The 22,500-nt window shown below is 45.0% G+C and overlaps 1 protein-coding gene across 2 annotated transcripts in view; it reads right to left on the bottom strand.

Moving 5' to 3' along the window:
- Positions 1-22,500, bottom strand: part of LOC129814156 (receptor-type tyrosine-protein phosphatase N2-like) — a 151,678-nt gene that overhangs the window by 12,538 nt on the left and 116,640 nt on the right. For both annotated transcript variants that reach the window (XR_008753236.1, XM_055867000.1), the window contains exons 16-21: positions 20,541-20,726; positions 13,814-13,961; positions 13,297-13,370; positions 4,575-4,652; positions 1,838-1,957; positions 1,297-1,463 (exon numbers count right to left, since the gene is read on the bottom strand). Coding sequence is in view for 1 of the 2 variants with exons in the window: in XM_055867000.1 (XP_055722975.1) it covers positions 1,297-1,463; positions 1,838-1,957; positions 4,575-4,652; positions 13,297-13,370; positions 13,814-13,961; positions 20,541-20,726 (773 nt within the window). In the remaining variant the exon portion in view is untranslated. The remainder of the gene's footprint in view (positions 1-1,296; positions 1,464-1,837; positions 1,958-4,574; positions 4,653-13,296; positions 13,371-13,813; positions 13,962-20,540; positions 20,727-22,500) is intronic.

The raw sequence follows: 22,500 nt of genomic DNA on the forward strand, positions 1-22,500 counted from the left end.
AAACTGACTACTTAAGCCGAGGATTTGTTTCATGCTCTCGCTATAATCCCCAATGATAATCTCTTTAATAAATTGGATTTAAATTAATAGTATTCCTTCATCGATCAAAAGTAAATTGACAGAAAATGTTACGCTCCCACAGATCCCACCATGAACCAAGTTACCATAGGACAACAGCAGATCACCAATGGGGGGTTGTTGGGGGAGTAGTGGGGAAATTCAAAGGAGGGAGGCGATCCTTAGAGAAGTTAAGCTTATAGAGAGTATCAGTCAGAGGAAGTCAAGCAAATCATGAGCAAGCAAAAGGTGAGAGGTCGTTAGAGAGAGGAGAGGCTGAGGAGAGAGAGGAGAGGGGTAGGAGGAGGAGGGGGGTTCCGCAAGGCCCCTGGTTGCAGAGTCACAGTTTCCAATGATCACTTTTGTGACTATGCAACTGGGCTCATATTACTAGCTGCAACATCACAAAAATGACACTGGCAACCGCTAATTAGCTGGCAAAATAACAGAAGGAATAACCAAACCAAAACAGGTAGGTAGCTAAGAAACTGAAAAAAGAGTGTGCTGCTCAATCAAAAGTAAATCATGTTAATTAAATACATGCCGGCATACAGAGAGAGGAATTAGCTATCAGTTTATGTTCTCGAACCCTCAAGTGTGATAAATTATGTCGAAACCACAAACCAATATTCAGATTCAAGTGTTACTGCAATTGCATGCGATAAGAAATTGAGCGATAACTCATTATTTTCCCTCACCATTCCTTCACCCGTGATAAAAGACAATATTTCTACACTCACCACAGTTGGTGGTTCGATGGCAGTATATTTTCTTTGACCACATATCCTGGCCCTTGTCTTTCCCCAGAAGATCTCACCTCATGAGTGTGGACCACAAATACAATAACACCAGGCTATATAACATCACACTACTCAGACTTGTTCTGTTATGTGAAAGTTTCCTCGGTAGACCTTAGAGAGCAGCAGGGCTAGCAATAAAGAGATTACTGAGTCATAGTAGTGATAGTACTATACGGGACTGGCACGTAAAGTGGGAGGAAAATAAGAGAGAATATTAAAAGGGAACCATAAGTTTAATACCACAAAGTACCTTATTGATACCATATTAATCTGACAATAATATGGCTGCAAAAATCTGGTATCTTTCCCCAAAATTTCCTGGAAACTTTCCCCAGATTGCTTCAGGCTTTCTGGAAAATCTGGGCATTTTGGGAAAGTTCTCTGGATTTTTGAAATTTTTGATAGTGGTGAGGATAGCCCTGACTCTCGGAAGTCCTACCTGCGGAAGTCCAGGAGTGTCCTGCTGGACTCAGGAACGTTCTGGTTGAGCCAGGTGAGGAAGTGGAACTGCGTGACGGTGCGCGTCTCGTTGGTCTGCATGTTCTTCAAGTAGAAACTTCGAACCAGGAAGTCATCACACCAGATGTGCTCCGACACCAGGTTAACCTACAAAAAGAGGAAGTAATGTCAGTCAGAGAAGTAGAATGAGTTCACATGGTCGAATTCTATGGTCAGAGTTATCTCTGAATACACACTTATTCATGCCATTATAAGTGCACTAGATTTTAAACATGTAGTGCACCTTATAGAAAGTTCGTATTACTGTATTAAATTATATTAAACAGATTAATACAATTAAAAGTGAGTCCATTTACAAAAGAAATTCTACTGAATTACTCTGTTACACAAGCGCATGCATTTTAAAAATCAAAACGACTATAACCACATTTCAATTGAGAACAGACAACACACACAACTAGAATAATGTAAAAATGGTCTATTTGATCAAACAGCCGACATTGGATAGCCCGGCCTCGTACCTCATAGATGTGGTAAAGGTTAGACCCCTCGTCAGGCCAGTAGTGGTAGCACTGTTTGACTCCGCTCTCAGTGAGGGGCGTCAGCATGACAATGACCACACAGCCGTTCTCCCACACCATCTGCACACAAAAGACAGAGAACCGCCATTTTGTCACACGCAACGCCAGATAATTGCCTCGTGACATGCCTACACACCCGCCTCTCACTCACGCTACTCTATTCAGACGCTCTCACACACACTTTGAACCCCCTTTTATGTAGGAGCCCATTTACTTGTGTCACAGGAAACAGACAAAACAACACAAACAAGAATATTTATTGTTCTCAATTTCTTTGGAATAAAACGCTTGATTAAAATAGTTCATTATAATCCGTTCATTCATCTTATTGAGTCGTCTGCATCTAAATTACAGTATCATCTACTTTCCAAAAGACATTTGGTAAAAACACTGTTCGCAGTCGCTGTGAATTTATTAAAGTCCTCGAAATGGTTGCATTTGTCAAAACTTTAACAATATTAAAACAGTTTGGTAAAAAATTTAAAAACAGCTACATATCTAGGGGGGTTGACGGCGCAAATTAGCCCACACTAAAGCATGACGGTACAGTGCATCTGACTGTCAATGTTTAAATTGTATCTGTCCCTTAACAAATGAATACATTATCGTTATTGAGACAGTCCCTCTCCCTATTGTGTCGTTCCAGAACTAGGACTGTCTGTGTAGGTGTATTTTTCCCGCTGACATAGAGCCAGTTTATTTGCCGTTGGCCAGAAACGAGATAGGCTCCAGAGAGCCATTGGCAGGATAGAAAAACAGCAGGCAGGTTAATGGAGCTAATAAAACATTATTGTTACAGTCATCAGATTACCAGGATGTTTTCACCTATGGCTCAACATTTAATAATAAAGATACTAATGAAAGTAGATCCTCTTAAAGGGGCCATCAGCAGTTGCTACATCCAGTTTAGAACTTATAAATGAATAACATATACTGTATGTACCCATTGATTCTAGAAGGATATAACTTCTAAATGCCTGACGATTGTATTTAAACTGTTGTACCCCATCAGAACCCAAAATATAAGCCTGTTTTACTCCAATGTTTGTCAACAAAGTAAATGTAAACAAGCCCTATATAGCTTCAAAACATGGTTAAAACTACATTGTGATGTCATGGATGGTCAGTCCTTGCATCCATAGGTCTGTTGATGAATTTGAGACTGTTAACATTTCTCCAGCCCCATCTATCAATTTGTTATACCGCAACAGGGGCAGGGAGGACGTTTTGGTATTGTTTCAACTGCTGATTGCCGCTTTAAGCCCATTGAACAACCCTCCCAATAACTACAGTTATAATGGTCCTGAATAAATGTGAAGTTACATCAAGGCTATTACTTGATTCTCCATTGAAAGTGCTTCTTAGTCTAGGACTAGTCTTAATCTGTGTCCGGGAAACCAGCCCTTGATGATTGTAGAACATCATTCTTCTGGAATGGACACTTAAAAATACCCTTCAGTTAAAGCCTGAATATGGAAGCTCTCTGAACTCTGAGTCGCCTTAATGACTATGGGAGAGGGGGAAAGAGACGGGGGAGAGAAAGGGTGTTAGAAAGAGAGCGAGAGAGAAAGAGGGAGCGAGAGACAGAGGGGGAGAGGGGAAGAGAGTGGGGGAAGGAGAGAGAGCGAGGGATAGAGAGGGGGAGGGTGGAAGGATGGAGAGGGGAAGAGAGTGGGGGAAGGAGAGAGAGCGAGGGATAGAGAGGGGGAGGGTGGAAGGATGGAGAGGGGAAGAGAGCGGGGAAAAGGAGAAAGAGAGAGAGAAAGAGAGAGAGCGAGAGAGAGGGGGAGGGTGGAAGAGAGCGGGGGAAGGAGAAAGAGAGAGAGAAAGCGAGAGAGCGAGAGAGAGGGGGAGGGTGGAAGGACGGAGAGGGGAAGAGAGCGGGGAAAAGGAGAAAGAGAGAGCGAGAGAGGGGGAGGGGGTGGGGGGATGGAGAGGGGAAGAGAGCGGGGAAAAGGAGAAAGAGAGAGCGAGAGAGGGGGAGGGGGTGGGGGGATGGAGAGGGGAAGAGAGCGGGGGAAGGAGAAAGAGAGAGAGAGCGAGAGAGAGGGGGAGGGAGAGAGCTAAAGAGAGGTGAAGAAGAGAGAGAGCTGCATCCTGTGTGGAGAGGGCCAGTGAATGGACAAGAGGGAGAAGATTAGTGAGGAGAGGAGAGAGAGAGAGAGAGAGAGAGAGAGAGAGAGAGAGAGAGAGAGAGAGAGAGAGCCTCCATCCCCCCTCTCCAACAGGGATTAGGCAGAGAGGGGGGGACAGGGGGAGGCACATACTTCAGTTGTCCTCATGCTGGGCCAGGCATTCCCTCCACGCAGTAGCACAATTCAAGTAGCATACTGGTGACAGAAGATGCATCCCAAATGGCGCCCTATTCCCTACATAGTGCCATTATCAGAGAGGTAGAATAATAATGTACCACTTTATCGATTGCATGAAATAATCAAATCTAATTCAAGACGACCTCCCTTTCTCTCCTAGCCTGACACAACCAGGTCTATCTGTATGTATAATGGATACTGGTATTTGATTATCATTTGCAACTAGATTGTGTAGCGGTATATATGGAGGCTATGGCGTCTACAAAAAGCACTTGTCTCCAGTTTGAATTACACTGCTAATAACACGGTTCCCTTCTTGTTAAAGACTGGAGAAGATATTGATTTTATGAGAGAGAGGAGTGTACCTGCCAGAAATCAGACACCGTGGAGGGGAGAGGGCCTTGAGTAGCGATGTAGGCTGGGTTCCGTGGGTCGTGGTCCATCTGGGGAGAGAGACAGACAGAGAGTGAGAGTGAGAGTGAGAGAGTGAGAGTGAGAGAGTTAGAGTGAGAGTGAGAGTGAGAGAGTGAGAGTGAGTGTGAGAGTGAGATAGTGAGAGTGAGAGTGACAGTGAGAGTGAGATAGTGAGATAGTGAGAGAGTGAGGGTGAGAGAGTGAGAGAGTGAGAGTGAGAGAGTGAGAGAGAGAGAGAGATGAAGAGAAAGGTTATTACTTAATTATTGATAAAGTACAGGACCACAAAGTTTACCCTCGTAGGTGCTTTGAGAAAGAATAGTAATCTTAGACTGGGTCTCATCGAAAAGTAGATCAAATCAAAACATAAAACTAAATCATAATGAAACAACACTATCGGGTCCAATGAAAACTTCACAGAATCATTATCACATTGTAAAAGGCAATTTAACAATCTGTAAGAGCAATTTTAGCATAAGGCTGATTTAAAGTAACATCCACAATGGCTGTAGAACAAGGACAATCAGTGCATTGCTGCCTGCTCTGCCCTTCCAAAGAAATAGTCTTGATGGCCAGTGAAGCGTTCAAGGTCTCTATTGGGCTAATGCAGGGTGCAAAACCATTCACCCTGGTTAACCAAATGTTTGTGGACGAACTGTTATGCTGATGAAGGAGGACCCAAAAGCGACGTAATAGAAACAGAGTCTTTATTCCAGTCTTAAACAAACAATGATGTTCCTGGATATAATCCAAAGGTAATCCAAAACAGGAAACTGAAAACCTCTTGTCAGTAGAGGGGAACGACTGGAGACGCGACCACCGACTGCAGGTCGCTTCAGGAAGGCACAGACCGTAGCTGACATAGACACCTGCTCACACGCAACATCTGACAAATGCAAAAACAACAACAGGGCGGAACAAGGACACAGAGCAGCTAACCTCAAACAAGAATCCGACAAAGACAGAAGCGGAAAACAGAGGGAGAAATAGGGACTCTAATCAGAGGGCAAAATAGGAGACAGGTGTGAAAGAGTAAATGAGGTCGTTAGGAGAAAGAGAAACAGCTGGAAGCAGGAACGGAACGATAGAGAGAGAGAGCGGGGGAGGGAGAGAGGAAGGAGGAGAGAGAGGAATAGAAAGAGGGAAAGAACCTAATAAGACCAGCAGAGGGAAGCACAGGGACAAGACATGATGATCAAAGCCAAAACATGACAGTACCCCCCCACTCACCAAGCGCCTCCAGGCGCACTCGAGGAGGAACCCTGGCGGCGACGAAGGAAATCATCAATCAACGAACGGTCCAGCACGTCCCGAGAAGGAACCCAACTCCTCTCCTCAGGACCGTAACCCTCCCAATCCACTAAGTACTGGTGACCACGTCCCTGAGAACGCATGTCCATGATCCTCCGTTCCTTGTAAATAGGAGCGCCCTCGACAAGGACGGGAGGGGGGGAGGGAAGACGAACGGGGGCGCGAAGAAAAGGCTTGACACAAGAGACATGGAAGACAGGGTGGACGCGACGAAGATGTCGCGGAAGAAGCAGTCGCACAGCGACAGGATTAACGACCTGAGAGACACGGAACGGACCAATGAACCGCGGAGTCAACTTGCGAGAAGCTGTCGTAAGGGAAAGGTTACGAGTGGAAAGCCACACTCTCTGACCGCGACAATACCTAGGACTCTTAATCCTACGTTTATTGGCGGCTCTCACAGTCCTCCCCGCAGACGAAGACAGACCGGTCATAAAGTCTAAGGCGATCTGAGACCATGGTCGAGAAGGAATGGGAAGCGGTCTAAGACGACCGGCAGGAGAAGAGTTACCTGACTTAGTCTGCGCGCAGTCCGAACAAGCAGCCACGAAACGGCGCGTGTCCCGCTCCTGAGTAGGCCACCAAAACCGCTGGCGAATAGAAGCAAGCGTACCCCGAACGCCGGGGTGACCAGCTAACTTGGCAGAATGAGCCCACTGAAGAACCGCCAGACGAATAGAGACAGGAACGAACAGAAGGTTACTAGGACAAGCGCGCGGCGACGCAGTGTGAGTGAGTGCTTGCTTTACCTGTCTCTCAATTCCCCAGACAGTCAACCCGACAACACGCCCTTCAGGGAGAATCCCCTCGGGTTCCGATGGCGACAATCGATGAGAAAAGTAAGCGCAAGGATGGACCTTATCGTCAGACTGGAAGCGCTGGGACAGAATGGCTCCCACGCCCACCTCTGAAGCGTCAACCTCGACAATGAATTGTTTAGTGACGTCAGGAGTAACAAGGATAGGGGCGGATGTAAAACGCTTCTTGAGGAGATCAAAAGCTCCCTGGGCGGAACCAGACCACTTAAAGCAAGACTTGACAGAAGTCAGAGCTGTGAGAGGGGCAGCCACTTGACCGAAATTACGAATGAAACGCCGATAGAAATTAGCGAAACCGAGAAAGCGCTGTAACTCGACACGTGACTTAGGAACAGGCCAATCGCTGACATCCTGGACCTTAGCGGGATCCATCTGAATGCCTTCAGCAGACAGATAATCATCGAGAGCCTTACGTTCTGGAGCCGACAGAGAGAATAATCTACCCCGAGGAGAAGTGGTCCCCGGATGGAGATCAATACAACAATCATACGACCGGTGAGGAGGAAGAGAGTTGGCTCTGGACCGACTGAAGACCGTGCGTAGATCATGATATTCCTCCGGCACTCCTGTCACATCACCAGGCTCCTCCTGAGTAGAGGGGACAGAAGAAACAGGAGGGATAGCAGACATTAAACACTTCACATGACAAGAAACGTTCCAGGAAAGGATAGAATTACTAGACCAATTAATAGAAGGATTATGACATACTAGCCAGGGATGACCCAAAACAACAGGTGTAACAGGTGAACAAAAAATCAAAAAAGAAATGGTCTCACTGTGGTTACCAGATACTGTGAGGGTTAAAGGTAATGTCTCATATCTGATACTGGGGAGAGGACTACCATCTAAGGCGAACATGGGTGTGATCCTCCCTAACTCTCTGAGAGGAATGTCATGTTTCCGAGCCCATGCTTCGTCCATAAAACAACCCTCAGCCCCAGAGTCTATCAAGGCACTGCAGGAAGCAGCCGACCCGGTCCAGCGTAGATGGACCGACAAGGTAGTACAGGATCTTGATGGAGAGACCAGAGTAGTAGCGCTCACCCGTAGCCCTCCGCTTACTAATGAACTCTGGCCTTTAACTGGACATGACATGACAAAATGTCCAGCAGAACCGCAATAGAAGCAAAGGCGGTTGGTGATTCTCCGTTCCCTCTCCTTAGTCGAGATGTGAACACCTCCCAGCTGCATGGGCTCAGTCTCTGAGCCGATGGAAGGAGATGGTCGAGATGCGGAGAAGGGAAACCCCGTTAACGCGAGCTCTCTTCCACGAGCTCGGTGACGAAGATCTACCCGTCGTTCTATGCGGATGGCGAGTGCAATCAAAGAGTCCACGCTGGAAGGAACCTCCCGGGAGAGAATCTCATCCTTAACCTCAGCGTGGAGTCCCTCCAGAAAACGAGCGAGCAACGCCGGCTCGTTCCAGTCACTGGATGCAGCAAGAGTACGAAACTCTATAGAGTAATCCGTTATAGATCGATCACCTTGACATAGGGAAGCCAGACCCCTGGAAGCCTCCTTCCCAAAAACAGAACGATCAAAGACCCGTATCATCTCCTCCTTAAAGTTCTGATAAACGTCAGAACACTCAGCCCTTGCCTCCCAGATAGCTGTGCCCCACTCCCGAGCCCGCCCAGTAAGGAGTGATATGACGTAAGCGATCCGAGCTCTCTCTCCAGAGTATGTGTTGGGCTGGAGAGAGAACACAATATCACACTGGGTGAGAAAGGAGCGACACTCAGTGGGCTGTCCAGAGTAACATGGTGGATTATTAACCCTGGGTTCCGGAGACTCGGAAGACCAGGAAGTAGCTTGTGGTACGAGACGAAGACTCTGAAACTGTCCTGAGAGATCGGAGACCTGAGCGGCCAGGGTCTCAACGGCATGACGAGCAGCAGACAATTCCTGCTCGTGTCTGCCGAGCATTGCTCCCTGGAACTTGACGGTAGTGTTGAGAGAATCCATAGTCGCTGGGTCCATTCTTGGTCGGATTCTTCTGTTATGCTGATGAAGGAGGACCCAAAAGCGACGTAATAGAAACAGAGTCTTTATTCCAGTCTTAAACAAACAATGATGTTCCTGGATATAATCCAAAGGTAATCCAAAACAGGAAACTGAAAACCTCTTGTCAGTAGAGAGGAACGACTGGAGACGCGACCACCGACTGCAGGTCGCTTCAGGAAGGCACAGACCGTAGCTGACATAGACACCTGCTCACACGCAACATCTGACAAATGCAAAAACAACAACAGGGCGGAACAAGGACACAGAGCAGCTAACCTCAAACAAGAATCCGACAAAGACAGAAGCGGAAAACAGAGGGAGAAATAGGGACTCTAATCAGAGGGCAAAATAGGAGACAGGTGTGAAAGAGTAAATGAGGTCGTTAGGAGAAAGAGAAACAGCTGGAAGCAGGAACGGAACGATAGAGAGAGAGAGCGGGGGAGGGAGAGAGGAAGGAGGAGAGAGAGGAATAGAAAGAGGGAAAGAACCTAATAAGACCAGCAGAGGGAAGCACAGGGACAAGACATGATGATCAAAGCCAAAACATGACACGAACTCCTTTCTATGAATCTAAAATCCAAATGACGTCTTTTCTTCTTCTACGGTGCTTAAATCAACAAGGCTGCTGAACTCTCGCAAACTTGGAGTGCGAAGAAAATTGAAAAGAAGCGTGGGCCAGAAACGTGGGGCGAATGCGAGAATAGGTAAGTGACAGTCATACCTATTACCATGCAAATTGTATGGAAAATGTAATAATTGGATAGGCCAATTTAGCTGGAAGCAATTATGGGAGAAGACAGATAATTCCAAGGCTTGAACACACAAAATGGTCTTTAATAGTATTCTGTTGCTTTATGAACTGAAATAATAAAATGTTTTAAATGAACTCGGGTTTGCACAGAAGATTACACTTTTAACTTTAATTTATTAACTGGGGGAAGAAAAGAACAGTATTAACTAGCTAGATGTTTGAATTTCAATTAAAGCGGAAAAACTGTCACGGCAAAGTGCATTTGTTGAAGGATGGAGGAGAATAGACGGGCTGTAAATGGTAAAGTGCTTTTAAGACATTTTATATAATTGTCAATGATGACAAATGCTAACAAGGAGTCAAACATTTTAGCTTTGGCCTTTAAAAAAAATGTAATAAAGAAATACAACAAACGTCTACTGTTTTATGCAATATCCTTGCTTGACGACTCAAACAGAATTCTTCCGTTGCTGTCATTCGCTACATACTTCAGTTTGAGACTGCCATCATTGAAGTTGTTTGTGATGACGTCAAAATGAGGGGTGTTGTACAAAACAAAGTTATCCATGATTGGAACATCTCTAACCAATTAGAGTATCAAAACCAATGACCAATTTTCAAAACGTCACTTGGGACCAATCAGACGGTCTAGAATGTATTTCCATCCTAGAAATTGTTGGGGAGGTCCTCAGATCCAGACTCATTGCTAAGAAGAACTAACGTCCGCAATACCCTTGGGGAGTATCTGATGCAACATAGAAACTGACTGTGTCCTTGGTAAATAAGAATTTGTTCTTAACTGACTTGCCAAGATAAATAAAGGTTAAATATAACATTTTAAAATAGACTCAATACGGAGGCTCAGTGTAAAGTCTCTCAGAACACTCAGCACAGAGAGAAAGATAGAGAGAGGGGAAGGAGAGAGAAAGAGAGTGATGGAGAGAGGGAGGGAGGGGGAGGAGAAAGAGAGTGAGGGAGAGGGAGGGGGAGGAGAAAGAGAGGGAGGGGGAGGAGAAAGAGAGAGGGGGGGAGAAAGAGTGTGCGGGAGAGAGGGAGGGGGAGGAGAAGGAGAGTGAGAGAGAGAGATGGAGGGGGAGGAGAAAGAGAGTGAGGGAGAGAGGGAGGGGGAGGAGAAAGAGAGTGCGGGAGAGAGGGAGGGGGAGGAGAAAGAGAGTGCGGGAGAGAGGGAGGGGGAGGAGAAAGAGAGTGCGGGAGAGAGGGAGGGGGAGGAGAAAGAGTGAGGGAGAGAGGGAGAGGGAGGAGAAAGAGAGTGAGGGAGAGAGGGAGAGGGAGGAGAGAGAGGGAGGGGGAGGAGAAAGAGAGTGAGGGAGAGAGGGAGGGGGATGAAGACTGAGTGTACGCATTCTTAGTGTACGTCTCTCTTCTCCCTCTCTCATTCTCTCTCTCTTTCTCTAGCTCCCTCTCTGTCGCTCTCACTCTCTCTGTTGTTCTCTCTTTTTCTCTCTCTAATTTCTCTCTCTCTCTCCCACACATCCAAGTGTCTGCTGTCTCCCAACTGAGAGTTGGTGCTAATGACATTCTGAGTGTGTTTCCTCCATTCAGCCGTCAGTAGGCTGAGGGGCTGATGCTGTTGATGGGTTTCCAGGAACCCAGTTTGGAGAGAGACAGAGATAAATATTGATTTATGTATCTATATATCTATATCTATCTATATATAGAGAGAGAAATATATATATATATATATATATATATATATATATATATATATATATATATATAGAGAGAGAGAGAGAGAGAGAGAGAGAGAGAGAGAGAGAGAGATATAGAGCGAGAGAGAGAAAGCTAGAGCGAGAGACAGAGCGAAAGAGAGAGAGAGAGAGAGAGAGAGAGAGAGAGAGAGAGAGAGAGAGAGAGTGAGAAAGAGAGAGAAAGAGAGAGAGAGAGAGAGAAAGAGAGAGAGAGAGATTAGTCCTTATTGGGACCTAATGAGGAGCAAGCAGCAACGCGACAGGCGTAATCATGGCTGTTTTGTTCTGCTCAGCCAGGGTCTGTGTTGCTGTAATTATCAGCCTTTCTTCCCTTCTGGCCGGTGGCTGTCGGTGGCGGTTATTGCAGAGCCCTGCTCTGTCTCTGTCTGTCTGTCACCAACGCACCATGGGGGACCGAGGCTTATCAGGTGATTCGCTGGGGTTCTGGGCCTCATTTCAGAGGTGTTTCAAAAGGTATTCAATGGGATTGAGAGAGGCAGACTCAGATGTTTTGTTCCCCATGTATTGTGAGGGACTAGTAGTTAGGATCTGAAAGCGAGAGTCCATAAGACTAGCTAGAGCATCCTTAGAAACTCGACATACACTTCAACTTAAAACCAACAGGAGCACTGTACTGTAATATCTTCAAAACAAAGCCATGCAATAATAGTTCAGGATGAATTAGCTTGAAACCAGAGATCCTACAGCAGAGAGAAGTAATAACAAGCTCTTTATGCTCCCATCACAAGGCAGTTACACAATTCTTATAATAATATCGTTTTAAGTTTTGCTTTAAGATTCACAGTGTTACTTTGCAGACAAACATTCTCCTGAGCGCCAACAACAACGTTGTGCGCGTGGGCGAGTGAGGAAATCAAATTGCCAGAAGCAGAGGTATTTCTGTATAACTGGTTGTACCCATCATGCTTGTCAGTCGGTCGGTGTTTGGAAAAGGTTCTTCTGTTAAGTTGTGAGTCACATCCTGGCACCTTGGTGTGACGAAGCCTGGGATGCCTCCCAAATGGAACCCGATTCCTTACATAGTGCACTACTTTTGACCAGATCCCTATGGGCCCTGGCCAAAAGAAGTGCCCTATGAAGGGAATAAGGTGCCATTTTGGACGCATGCCCTGGATTTGAAATGCATAGTGTTCCTGCTTCTTTTAACGGGATGCTTCTGGATCGGCCTCCAGGTTGTTTTATTTACAACCGTTTTCAAATGGGTATGCTCAGTTACTGAATTCACATGGTTCTTATTTCCCTCATTCTCTTACAAATGTTTGGTCATTGGACATTCACAGTTGAGTTACTGAACACCATTTTGCTCAAAACATCATTTTTTGATACTTAAGCAGGTGTAAAATACTGTATTTAGGCCTATACTCTGGATGTTTTCCAACAGGAAAAGTTAAATAAGCCTGATGGAAAAAAATCCTTCACTCCTCATCCTGATTTACTTCTTACTGTATGTATTTGCTTGTTTAACTGCAATTCAGCTTTTAGCTGCCAATGTGTAATCAACGAAACCTGAATATACTGTACATTTAGTGTGGGCCAGCATGCCTGTGGAACACATGCCCTGACAAAATGAGGCTGTTCTGAGGGCAAAAGGGGGGGGGGGGCAACTCAGGAAGGTGTTCCTAATGTTTAGTACACTTAGTGTGCATATGCAACATCAAAACCCCCCAAAAATGAACTGCATAGTCGTGCCAAACAGTAAACAACAACACATACACCAACATCAGCGTCATTCAAGGTGAATAATAGTAATATCTCAGTTCTTTACACATCAACTGTGCTTTCAATAATGAATAGGGTGAACCATTCATAGTACCCTTTCCCAAACATTCCCCATGTGAATATTCACACCTTATTTGATTTTTTATTGAAAAAAGAATGAATATTCAACGCATGAAACGCAGCGTGTATAAGCAATACAAACCATCTTAGTAAAGCTAAGCAACCGTTGCATCAAATATTATATTGTAAAACACTGCTTTGCTTTTGTTCATTCTAAATCCCTGTTGGGCTGTCAGTACAGCACGCCACACCCTCAGTATAAAGCAGAAAAGATACTTACAATTGGGCTGGCATTGATGTAATCGGAATTGCCTTGGCTGTTTTCAACCTTCAAGGTTATTCTTGAGTGATCATCTGAAATATGAAAGGAGGAATTATTGCAGCACCCCACCCGGCCTGCCTGCAGTGTGTTTCAAGTACAGGAATACTGAAATAATCAAAACATCCTCAAACATAACCTCATCACTGAAACCTAAAATAAACCTGCTCCATATATCATATAAAGTAGTGTCAGATGGGTGCAATTGACAGTAACATGATATCTAACAGCATTTTAAGACAGTATTTTAACTCAGAGGTCAGTCACCTATAATGCAGGGACAAATCAAAGTGCAAGATGAAGGTAAAGCTGTCTTAGGTCTGGAGAGCAGGAGAACTGCTCTCTATACCGCTGTGAGCATGGGTTCAAATCCCATTCACTGCTTCAGCACACACCGTTCTACCTTTCCTCTCTATCCAGTAAACATGGAAGGATTGGGACCGCCCCACTCCTTTAAAAGAAGAGAAACAGAACTCACAGGCCACCACGGCACTGAAGCGGTTCTTCTTTGTGTTCCCGGCCCCCAGGCCTGTAGTCGAGGCGTTGGGCTCAGCCTGGTACGCACACAGAGCCTCCCACTCCTTCTCCAGACGATTTTGGTTTTTCAGGTGGTCCTCCATGTAAAACTAGGGAGGACAGAAAATATCTGGATTCAATACGGATGAAATAACTATAGTTGTACCCATGTTGTTTATCAGTTGGTGTGTATTCCTCCACAATGTAAGACTAGGGAAGGAAGAGGAGATTTATTTTAATTTCATTTTGGCTTAGTCAATAACAACCTGGCCAAGAAGAAGCAATGACAAGCAAGATGTAGACACAATAAGGAGACTTGAAATAGAGTATTCTTAATTCAGCAGGAGCATTTTATTGTAGACATTATATTAATACTAGTAATGCAAATGTTTTGTGGCATTTGATTCCTATATGTATGTGTCTTTATTAGAGGAGAAGTGAGCTCATAACCCAACCTCCTCCCATTTATTTATGGTCTCTACGTGGTCCTAGTCCTAGTCAAGAACAGGAATAGTTTCCTCTAAATGACAAGCCATTCAACCAAGACCATTACCTCTCCTACTCTATTCATAATTAAGTCAGGAGCACTGACTTTGATTAACTGCAGCTAATGAGATTGTCAAAGCTAAATGTGAAACATAGAATGTTTCAGCACTGGGGCCATCAGGGTAGACAAGCTATTGTTCCTCTCTGTTGGAAGAGGACAGTTGGGCTGAGATGGTTGTTGGACATCACTGATGATCCAGGGTCCATACACAAACAAGTATCTAACACTCACCAGAAATATCTCTTTAACACAAAATAAAAGGCTACGCCCCAAATGGCACACTATTCCCTACGTAGTACACTACTACCATACTACCCATAGGGATCTGGTCAAAACAAAAGTAGTGCACTATATAAGGAATAGGGTGCCATTTGAGACAGCCCTAATGTCATTCTATTAATAACATAAGATTACAATGGGGAGAACATCATCTAGATTCATGGTGAGTACTTAGAGAGGCTTAATGGACTTTCTCCTAACAGGATATATGGGGTATTTGTTGAAATAGAATCTGTCCTGGACAGATATCTTATATGCGTCCCAAATAGCGCACCTTATGGTGTTAGGGAATAGGGTGCCATTTGGGACTCACCCTTGACTGGATCCTCCTCACTGTGATTGAAAAAGCGAAGCTCCTTAACGTAGCGTACAGGGATGATCAGCACTAGGTTCACCACACACACACACACACACACACACACACACACACACACACACACACACACACACACACACACACACACACACACACACACACACACACACACACACACACACACACACACACACACACACACACACACACAATTTAACAATGCTACTTTAATCCCTGCCCACGCTATCCCAATATGTCCCGGCCTCCATATCATATCATATCAATACATATTACACTATGTGCTGACACACCGAACACAGTCTGGGAAACAGGCTCAATATTTTAGCAGGCCATGAATCCATGACCCTTCCTTGATTTACCCCCTTATCGAATAGCACCTTCATAACCTCACCCCCTCCACCCCTCCATCCCCTACCACTCCACCAGCCCTCCCAGGGCATCAGACAGCCACACTCTCCTCTGCGTTAATGCCAGAGTAATGGGGTTTTGTACTGTGTAAAGGGATTATTGCAATCCAATCAGGAGGTGCTGAGATCACCATGTGTCAGGCAAACACTGGCTAATCCCCTTACCGCTGGGTTTACAGCTGCCAAAAAATGCTCAATAAAATCAGAATGAAATAACGCTCGATGAGGAGCTAGCGTTCAGCTCAGGGCCATCGATGACGTTGTGGCAGGGCTAGAGCCTCGTAATGAACTAGACTAGAGCACCTGGGTGAGAAGACACGTGCATATAGGAGCTGCTTGGTTTTACACCGACTGGATGTGTCACAAGTGGCACCGTATGACCATCAAAAGGAGTGCACTACGTAGGGAATAGGGTGCCGTTTGGGACGCAGACACAGAGGTGCCAGGAAAGGGACGGGAACAACTGTGTACAACTGCAGCATCCCAAACTACGGTGAGGAAGCTGCAGCATCACATGACGCTAACAACACCATTATAATAAGGACACTTTTCTTCGTACTGGTTTAAGCTCGTATGGGATGCGTCCCAAACAGCACCCTATTTCCTATTCACTACTTTCGAACAGGGGCCCATCAAAAGGAGTGCATGACAAAGGGAATGGGATGCCATTTGGGACACATCCATGGAATAGCGGGTATCATGGAAGATTAAGACATTTTACTCCTGAACACATGGTGCTTTCCAGCATGAACGCTCCCTGTCCTGTATTAAAGTGATTAAACAGCATATTTCTTCATATTTGGCACGTTGTGCCTGCAAAATGGTGGTGTAAATCAACACTCCAAATTACACCACACCCACACACCCTCACGTAACATACTCAGCTATCTTCTAAATAACTTCCCACTCGGCAGCTTCACAAATCCCTAATCTCTATAGACTCCACGCAGTATAATCTAGAACAATTACTGGGCCAGCAACAAAAGACAAGATAATGTGCTTTATATATAGAGTATGTTCATCTGCTTAAGACACAGCCAAGTCTCTGTATGAAGTCAGATTCTGAACAAGTACCATGGGACAAAGTAATACATTAACATAGATAAGATGGTGCAAGGCAATTCTCTAATACAAATCAGTCGGGTATCATGATAGAGTGGGATTTGAAGCATTACAGGCAATTACTTTGGGGTGAATAAACCTAGTAAGCAATCAGGTTTTTTTCTGAACCCCAGAATTTGAATCACTCTACAACGTACTGTAGCGTAAGTGTGAAGCTTGGACTGCTGGTACTGACGACATGTTTGTCTCTCTGCACTGTCTGTGATAACTTAATATAAGCCCTCCTCAGATGGTTGTCCAGGTCTGATTGGTCTTATAATATGACAGAGGAAACTACTCAGAACATTCACTGTGGCTAGATTAACAGTCACTTTTCAGAAAGAGCCCAGAACATAGGAAAAGAACAGAAGAGGGAAACATCAACACCACTCAATCAAAAAGTTGGCATTATTTTACTGGCAGATGGATCACAGTAACAGTTGTTGTTGTTGAGGGTGGGAGAAATAGGACGGAAGAGAGGAGAGAAAGAGGGGAGAGATGAAATAGGATAGAAGAGAGGAGAGAAGAAAGATGAAGGAGGATGGAAGAGATGAGAGAGAGAGGGGAGAGTTGAAAGAGGAAAGAAGAGAGGAGAGAGAGGAGAGAGATGAAAAGAGGATAGAAGAGAGGAGAGAGATGAAGGAGGATGGAAGAGATGAGAGAGATGAAAGAGGATAGAAGAGAGGAGAGAGAGAGGAGAGAGATGAAAGAGGATAGAAGAGAGGAGAGAGAGGGGGAGATGAAAGAGGATAGAAGAGAGGAGAGAGAGGGGGGAGATGAAAGAGGATAGAAGAGAGGAGAGAGAGGAGAGAGATGAAAGAGGATAGAAGAGAGGAGAGAGGGGGGAGATGAAAGAGGATAGAAGAGAGGAGAGAGATGAAAGAGGATAGAAGAGAGGAGAGAGAGGGGGGAGATGAAAGAGGATAGAAGAGAGGAGAGAGAGAGGGGGGGATGAAAGATGATAGAAGAGAGAGAGGGGAGAGATGAAAGAGGATAGAAGAGAGGAGAGATGAAAGAGGATAGAAGAGAGGAGAGAGAGAGGGGGAGATGAAAGAGGATAGAATAGAGGAGAGAGAGAGGGGAGATGAAAGAGGATAGAAGAGAGGGGAGAGATGAAAGAGGATAGAAGAGAGGAGAGAGAGAGGGGGAGATGAAAGAGGATAGAAGAGAGGAGAGAGAGGGGAGAGATGAAAGAGGAAAGTTGAAGGAGAAGAGTGGAGAGAGAAGAGGAGAGAGAGAGGAGAGAGAGATAAGATAGATGAGGAGAGTAAGATGAGAAGAGAGAGAGATGAGGAGAGAGAGAAGAGTAATAAATACAATCTCAAAAAGAGCAATTACGTTTTGGAAACATCTAAAATACGGTGACCCTCTCTCATATCATTACCAAGCCCTGCAATGTCAAGTGCTGGTCCTGGGGCTGAGTTCACAAACCTGTTATACTAACACACTAAAGCATCAGGACCAGAACATCCAATCAATCAGAATAAAACAAATTACAACACAATCAAAACAAAACTACATTGCTTATTGGGAAACACAAGCACAAAGCAAAATGCAGTGCTATCTGGCCCTAAATGGACAGTACACCATGGGCTAACTATTAGACCATGGTTACTGATTTAAACCTTAGAAAAACCTTGATAGTACAGGCTCAGTGAGCACAGCCTTGCCATTGAGAAGAGTAGACACAGGAAAGGCTGTGCAACCACTGCACAACAGCAGAACCTGAGACAGAGCTGCATTTCCTGGCAAAATGTCAAAAATATAAAACAATTAGAGAGTGTCATTTCCCCAAATTTGAAATCCTTATTCAAGGTTTCAAAGACCTCTCTGATGAGAGTAGGCTACCAGTCCTGTTGGGGGAGGACGCAGAGAGCTGTGGGTTGGCAGCGCACTACATTGCTGCCTGCCATAAGATGAGGGACAGTGTCTGACAGACCAATCAACCTGCACATGTCCTCTACTGTATGCTTATTGTTATTGTTTAATGTATAGTTATTTTGACCCTTGGTTATTGTTAATATTTGACAATTTTGATTCTTATTATTTTCATATTGTAAATATCCAAAGTAAGCTTTGGCAATACGTACATTGTTACGTCATGCCAATAAAGCAAATTTAATTTCATTTAATTGAAGACGAGAGAGAGATGAGAAAAGAGAGAAGAGGAGAGAGAGATGAGATGAAATGAGAAGAGAGATGAGAAGAGAGAAGAGAGAGAGATGAGGGGAGAGAGATGAGGAGAGAGAGATGAGGAGAGAGAAAAGAGGAGAGAGAGAAGAGGAGAGAGAAGAGGAGAGAGAGATGAGAAGAGAGAGATGAGAGAGATGAGGAGAGAGAGATGAGATGAAATGAGAAGAGAGAGATGAGAAGAGAGAAGAGAGAGAGATGAGGGGAGAGAGATGAGAAGAGAGAGATGAGGAGAGAGAGAAGAGGATAGAGAGAAGAGGAGAGAGAGAAGAGGAGAGAGAGATGAGGAGAGAGAGATGAGAAGAGAGAGATGAGAAGAGAGAGATGAGAGAGATGAGGAGAGAAAGATGAGGAGAGAGAAGAGGAGAGAGAGATGAGGGGAGAGAGATGAGGGAAGAGATATGAGGGGAGAGCGATGAGAAGAGAGAGATGAGAAGAGAGATGAGGAGAGAGATGAGGGGAGAGAGATGAGGGAAGAGAGATGAGGGGAGAGAGATGAGACAAGAGAGATGAGAGCGATGAGAAGAGAGAGATGAGAAGAGAGAGATGAGGAGAGAGATGAGGGGAGAGATGAGGGGAGAGATATGAGGGGAGAGATATGAGGGGAGAGATATGAGAGCGATGAGGAGAGAGAGATGAAAAGAGAGATGAGGAGAGAGAGATGAAGAGAGAGATGAGGGGAGAGATATGAGGGGAGAGAGATGAGAGCGACGAGGAGAGAGAGATGAGAAGAGAGAGATGAGGAGAGAGATGAGGGGAGAGATGAGAAGAGAGAGATGAGGAGAGAGATATGAGAAGAGAGAGATGAGGAGAGAGAGGAGAGGAGAGAGAGATGAGGAGAGAAATATGAGAGAGATGAAGAGAGAAGAGATGAGGAGAGAGAGGAGAGAGAGATGCTGAGAGAGCGATGAGAAGAGAGAGATGAGAGAGGGGGTAGGAGAGAAGAGAGGAGAAGAGGAGATTCATGGCAGAAGAAGAGAGAGGAGTAGGAGCGTGCCCCTGGACCTCCCCCAGTCTCATGCAGATTGTGATGAAGCAGGGTATTTAGAATGATGGAGGGGGTGGGGCACAGCCGGGGGTGGGAGGGCGGGAAGCGTGGCTCACGCCTCATGGGTCATTTCCTTTCACTTCCCTGGCCTGGCTCCAATATATACCAACCAACCATAGCCAGCCGCAGTCTCATGAACAGTGAAGTTTCTCTCCAATGACGGCCTCGTGGTTTACTTCATTCTCATAATTCAACTGCCGTATGTAGGAGGAAGGGACAAACAATTTGACCAATCTGTAGAAATGGGCTCAGTTGAGTAGCAGCACACATTACTATCTGTTGCCAGGGCGCTGTCCAAGGGACTGAAGCTCACAGAGCTGTCTCTCACCTTACACTGCTGCTCCATTCAGAGGGCCGACCGGTGTGTGTGTGTGCGCGTGCGTGCGTGCGTGTCTGTGTGTCTCATATATTCCTGGTGTAAATCTCAGGGGCAATTAAGAGCTTCATGCCTATTGAACACATCCCAGGGCCCTTCTATCACATATTGTGAGGAGCGTGTAATGCATGTGGATAGAGCTATGTGAAGAACAGATATACACTGCAATCACAATGGTAGACAGAGTTATTCACAATCAATGAACATTTGAATATGTGGGAAGAGAAGACGTGGAAGAAGCATGCTCATAGAAATGTGGGTGTAAGGTGAGAGAGAGAGAGAGAGAGAGAGAGAGAGAGAGAGAGAGAGAGATGGAAAAAGAAAGACAGATGGAGAGAGGTAGAGAGAGAGACACACACAGGCAGACAGTGATAGGGTGAGTCAGTAGTGGTACGGATGTTTACCAGGATCATGTGACCAGTGGAGATGTCCATGTTAGAGTGGACTGGTTCCTCAGACCAGGAGGAGGTGGAGCTTTGTGCCGCGGGGCTGACGATGGGCCCCCCGTCGCTGAACTGGGGCGCCACACTGTGCATCGGCTCTGGACGCTCCGCCGGCTGCTTGACCGACATCCGCTGACGACACAGTTCCTAGGAAGGACACAAGCACAGTTACAAAGTTAACTAACGAATATGCTCTTCTGTTCTTTTGAAATAGAGGTTTTTCATGTGCTAATGTTTCTTAAGACCTGCCATTACAAAACAATGGATTTTCTTTTGGTTTCTGATGATATACATTACATTGATTATTATTAGGCTGTTTCAAATGTAGACATTCCAAAGGCTGCTTCTTGAATGAGGTTCTAGTGTTACTGACCATCTCCAAGGAAACGGCAGCCGTCACTAAAGTTATGTCACTGTTATACACTACCTTGGTGTGTGCACATTCACAACCAATGTGGATTTGACTGCTGTATTATAATGTTTGATAATGCGCACGTTAACATTTACAGTTTGCTTACTATCAGCGTCAACGAAATACCAAAGGCTTACTTTACAAAAGGCCTTCTGTAGAAAAATGTGAGTATTTTTGTATTCCAGCATGGGTTCAACCTGTTATTTCAGTAATACTGAAATATTATTAGAGAAATATTTAAGTAATACTGAAACAGTTATAACATTTACTCCATGAGTTCAAATGATTATTTTTCTCAGTCACGGCTGAATGAGGATATCTGTTGGGGAGCAGCGATCCAATGCAGCTGGGGATGTAGCCTAGCGAATGTCAGAGGACGTCTGGCTACACATGCTCCAGTCATTAGGAGAGCGATAACAATGATTAACACTGGCTGTGAGTGACATCACAAGCAATTTCATTACAGTTGATATCTTATCTCACTATTTATCCTTATCCTCCCTGTGACATTGATTCACTGACTGTCCAAGCCATAACCATGGCAATTAGGTCGGTCTTTGTTTTACCAGCACCCATTCCCTCAGTACCATTCACTGGAAAGAGTACATGGTGTGCTGCCACTCTGCATCAGTTTAAGTACATAAAATATCACAATAGAAAAATATACAAAAAGAATACAGGAATCACATTATAGAAAAATACAGGAATCCATCCCGTCATATTTCCAATCTATTAACATGCTATTAGTCGAGTAGCTTATAACCACTCAATTCTTCAAAATCTGTCTGTCTGTCTGTCTGTCTGTCTGTCTGTCTGTCTGTCTGTCTGTCTTTCCCTCCCAGCAGCCACCAGGAAAGGCCTCTCCCCCATCCCTCTGCTACAGCCCCATTCCAGACAGCCAGACAGCCGCACCATTACCGCAGGCTCTAACATTCACATTCCAACAACTCTACAGGGTGGACTTGGTGGTTACCACCATCAGTCCTAATTAAAAAGGCCCCATATGAAAATGGCCTCCCCTGAGATTTTCAATTAGCTGCCTGCTAAAACCCCAAATGAAACAGACGAGGAGGAATAAGAAAAACGTTCCACCAAGGTCGGGTTTAAATGAAATAAGACCTATTTATAGCTTTAGTATGGCACTGCCCAGGCCAAGGAGAAATGAACAGCTCTGTGTCCCAAATAGCACCATATTCCCTATATAGTGTATTACGTAGTTTTTTTCAGAGCCTTGTCAAAAGTAGTGCACTATGCAGGTCAGAGTCTGGTCAAAAGTAGTGCCCTATGTAGGGAATAGGGTGGCATTTGGGATGCTCCCCTGGTGTCAGTCTGTTATACTGTATATGGTTGAGCTCCATGTTATATTGCAGGATATGGAGAAATTCTGAAAACAAAAACCCTGGATTGATAGATGAATCTGTTCTCCGATGTGTGAGCCTGAGACAGACGTTGGAACAGTTGTCAGATGTTACATTATTCATTCCTTCAACTGATGTTTGAAAACAAGCT

Source organism: Salvelinus fontinalis, chromosome 17 (genome assembly GCF_029448725.1).
Source record: "Salvelinus fontinalis isolate EN_2023a chromosome 17, ASM2944872v1, whole genome shotgun sequence".
Classification (NCBI taxonomy): Eukaryota; Metazoa; Chordata; class Actinopteri; order Salmoniformes; family Salmonidae; genus Salvelinus; species Salvelinus fontinalis.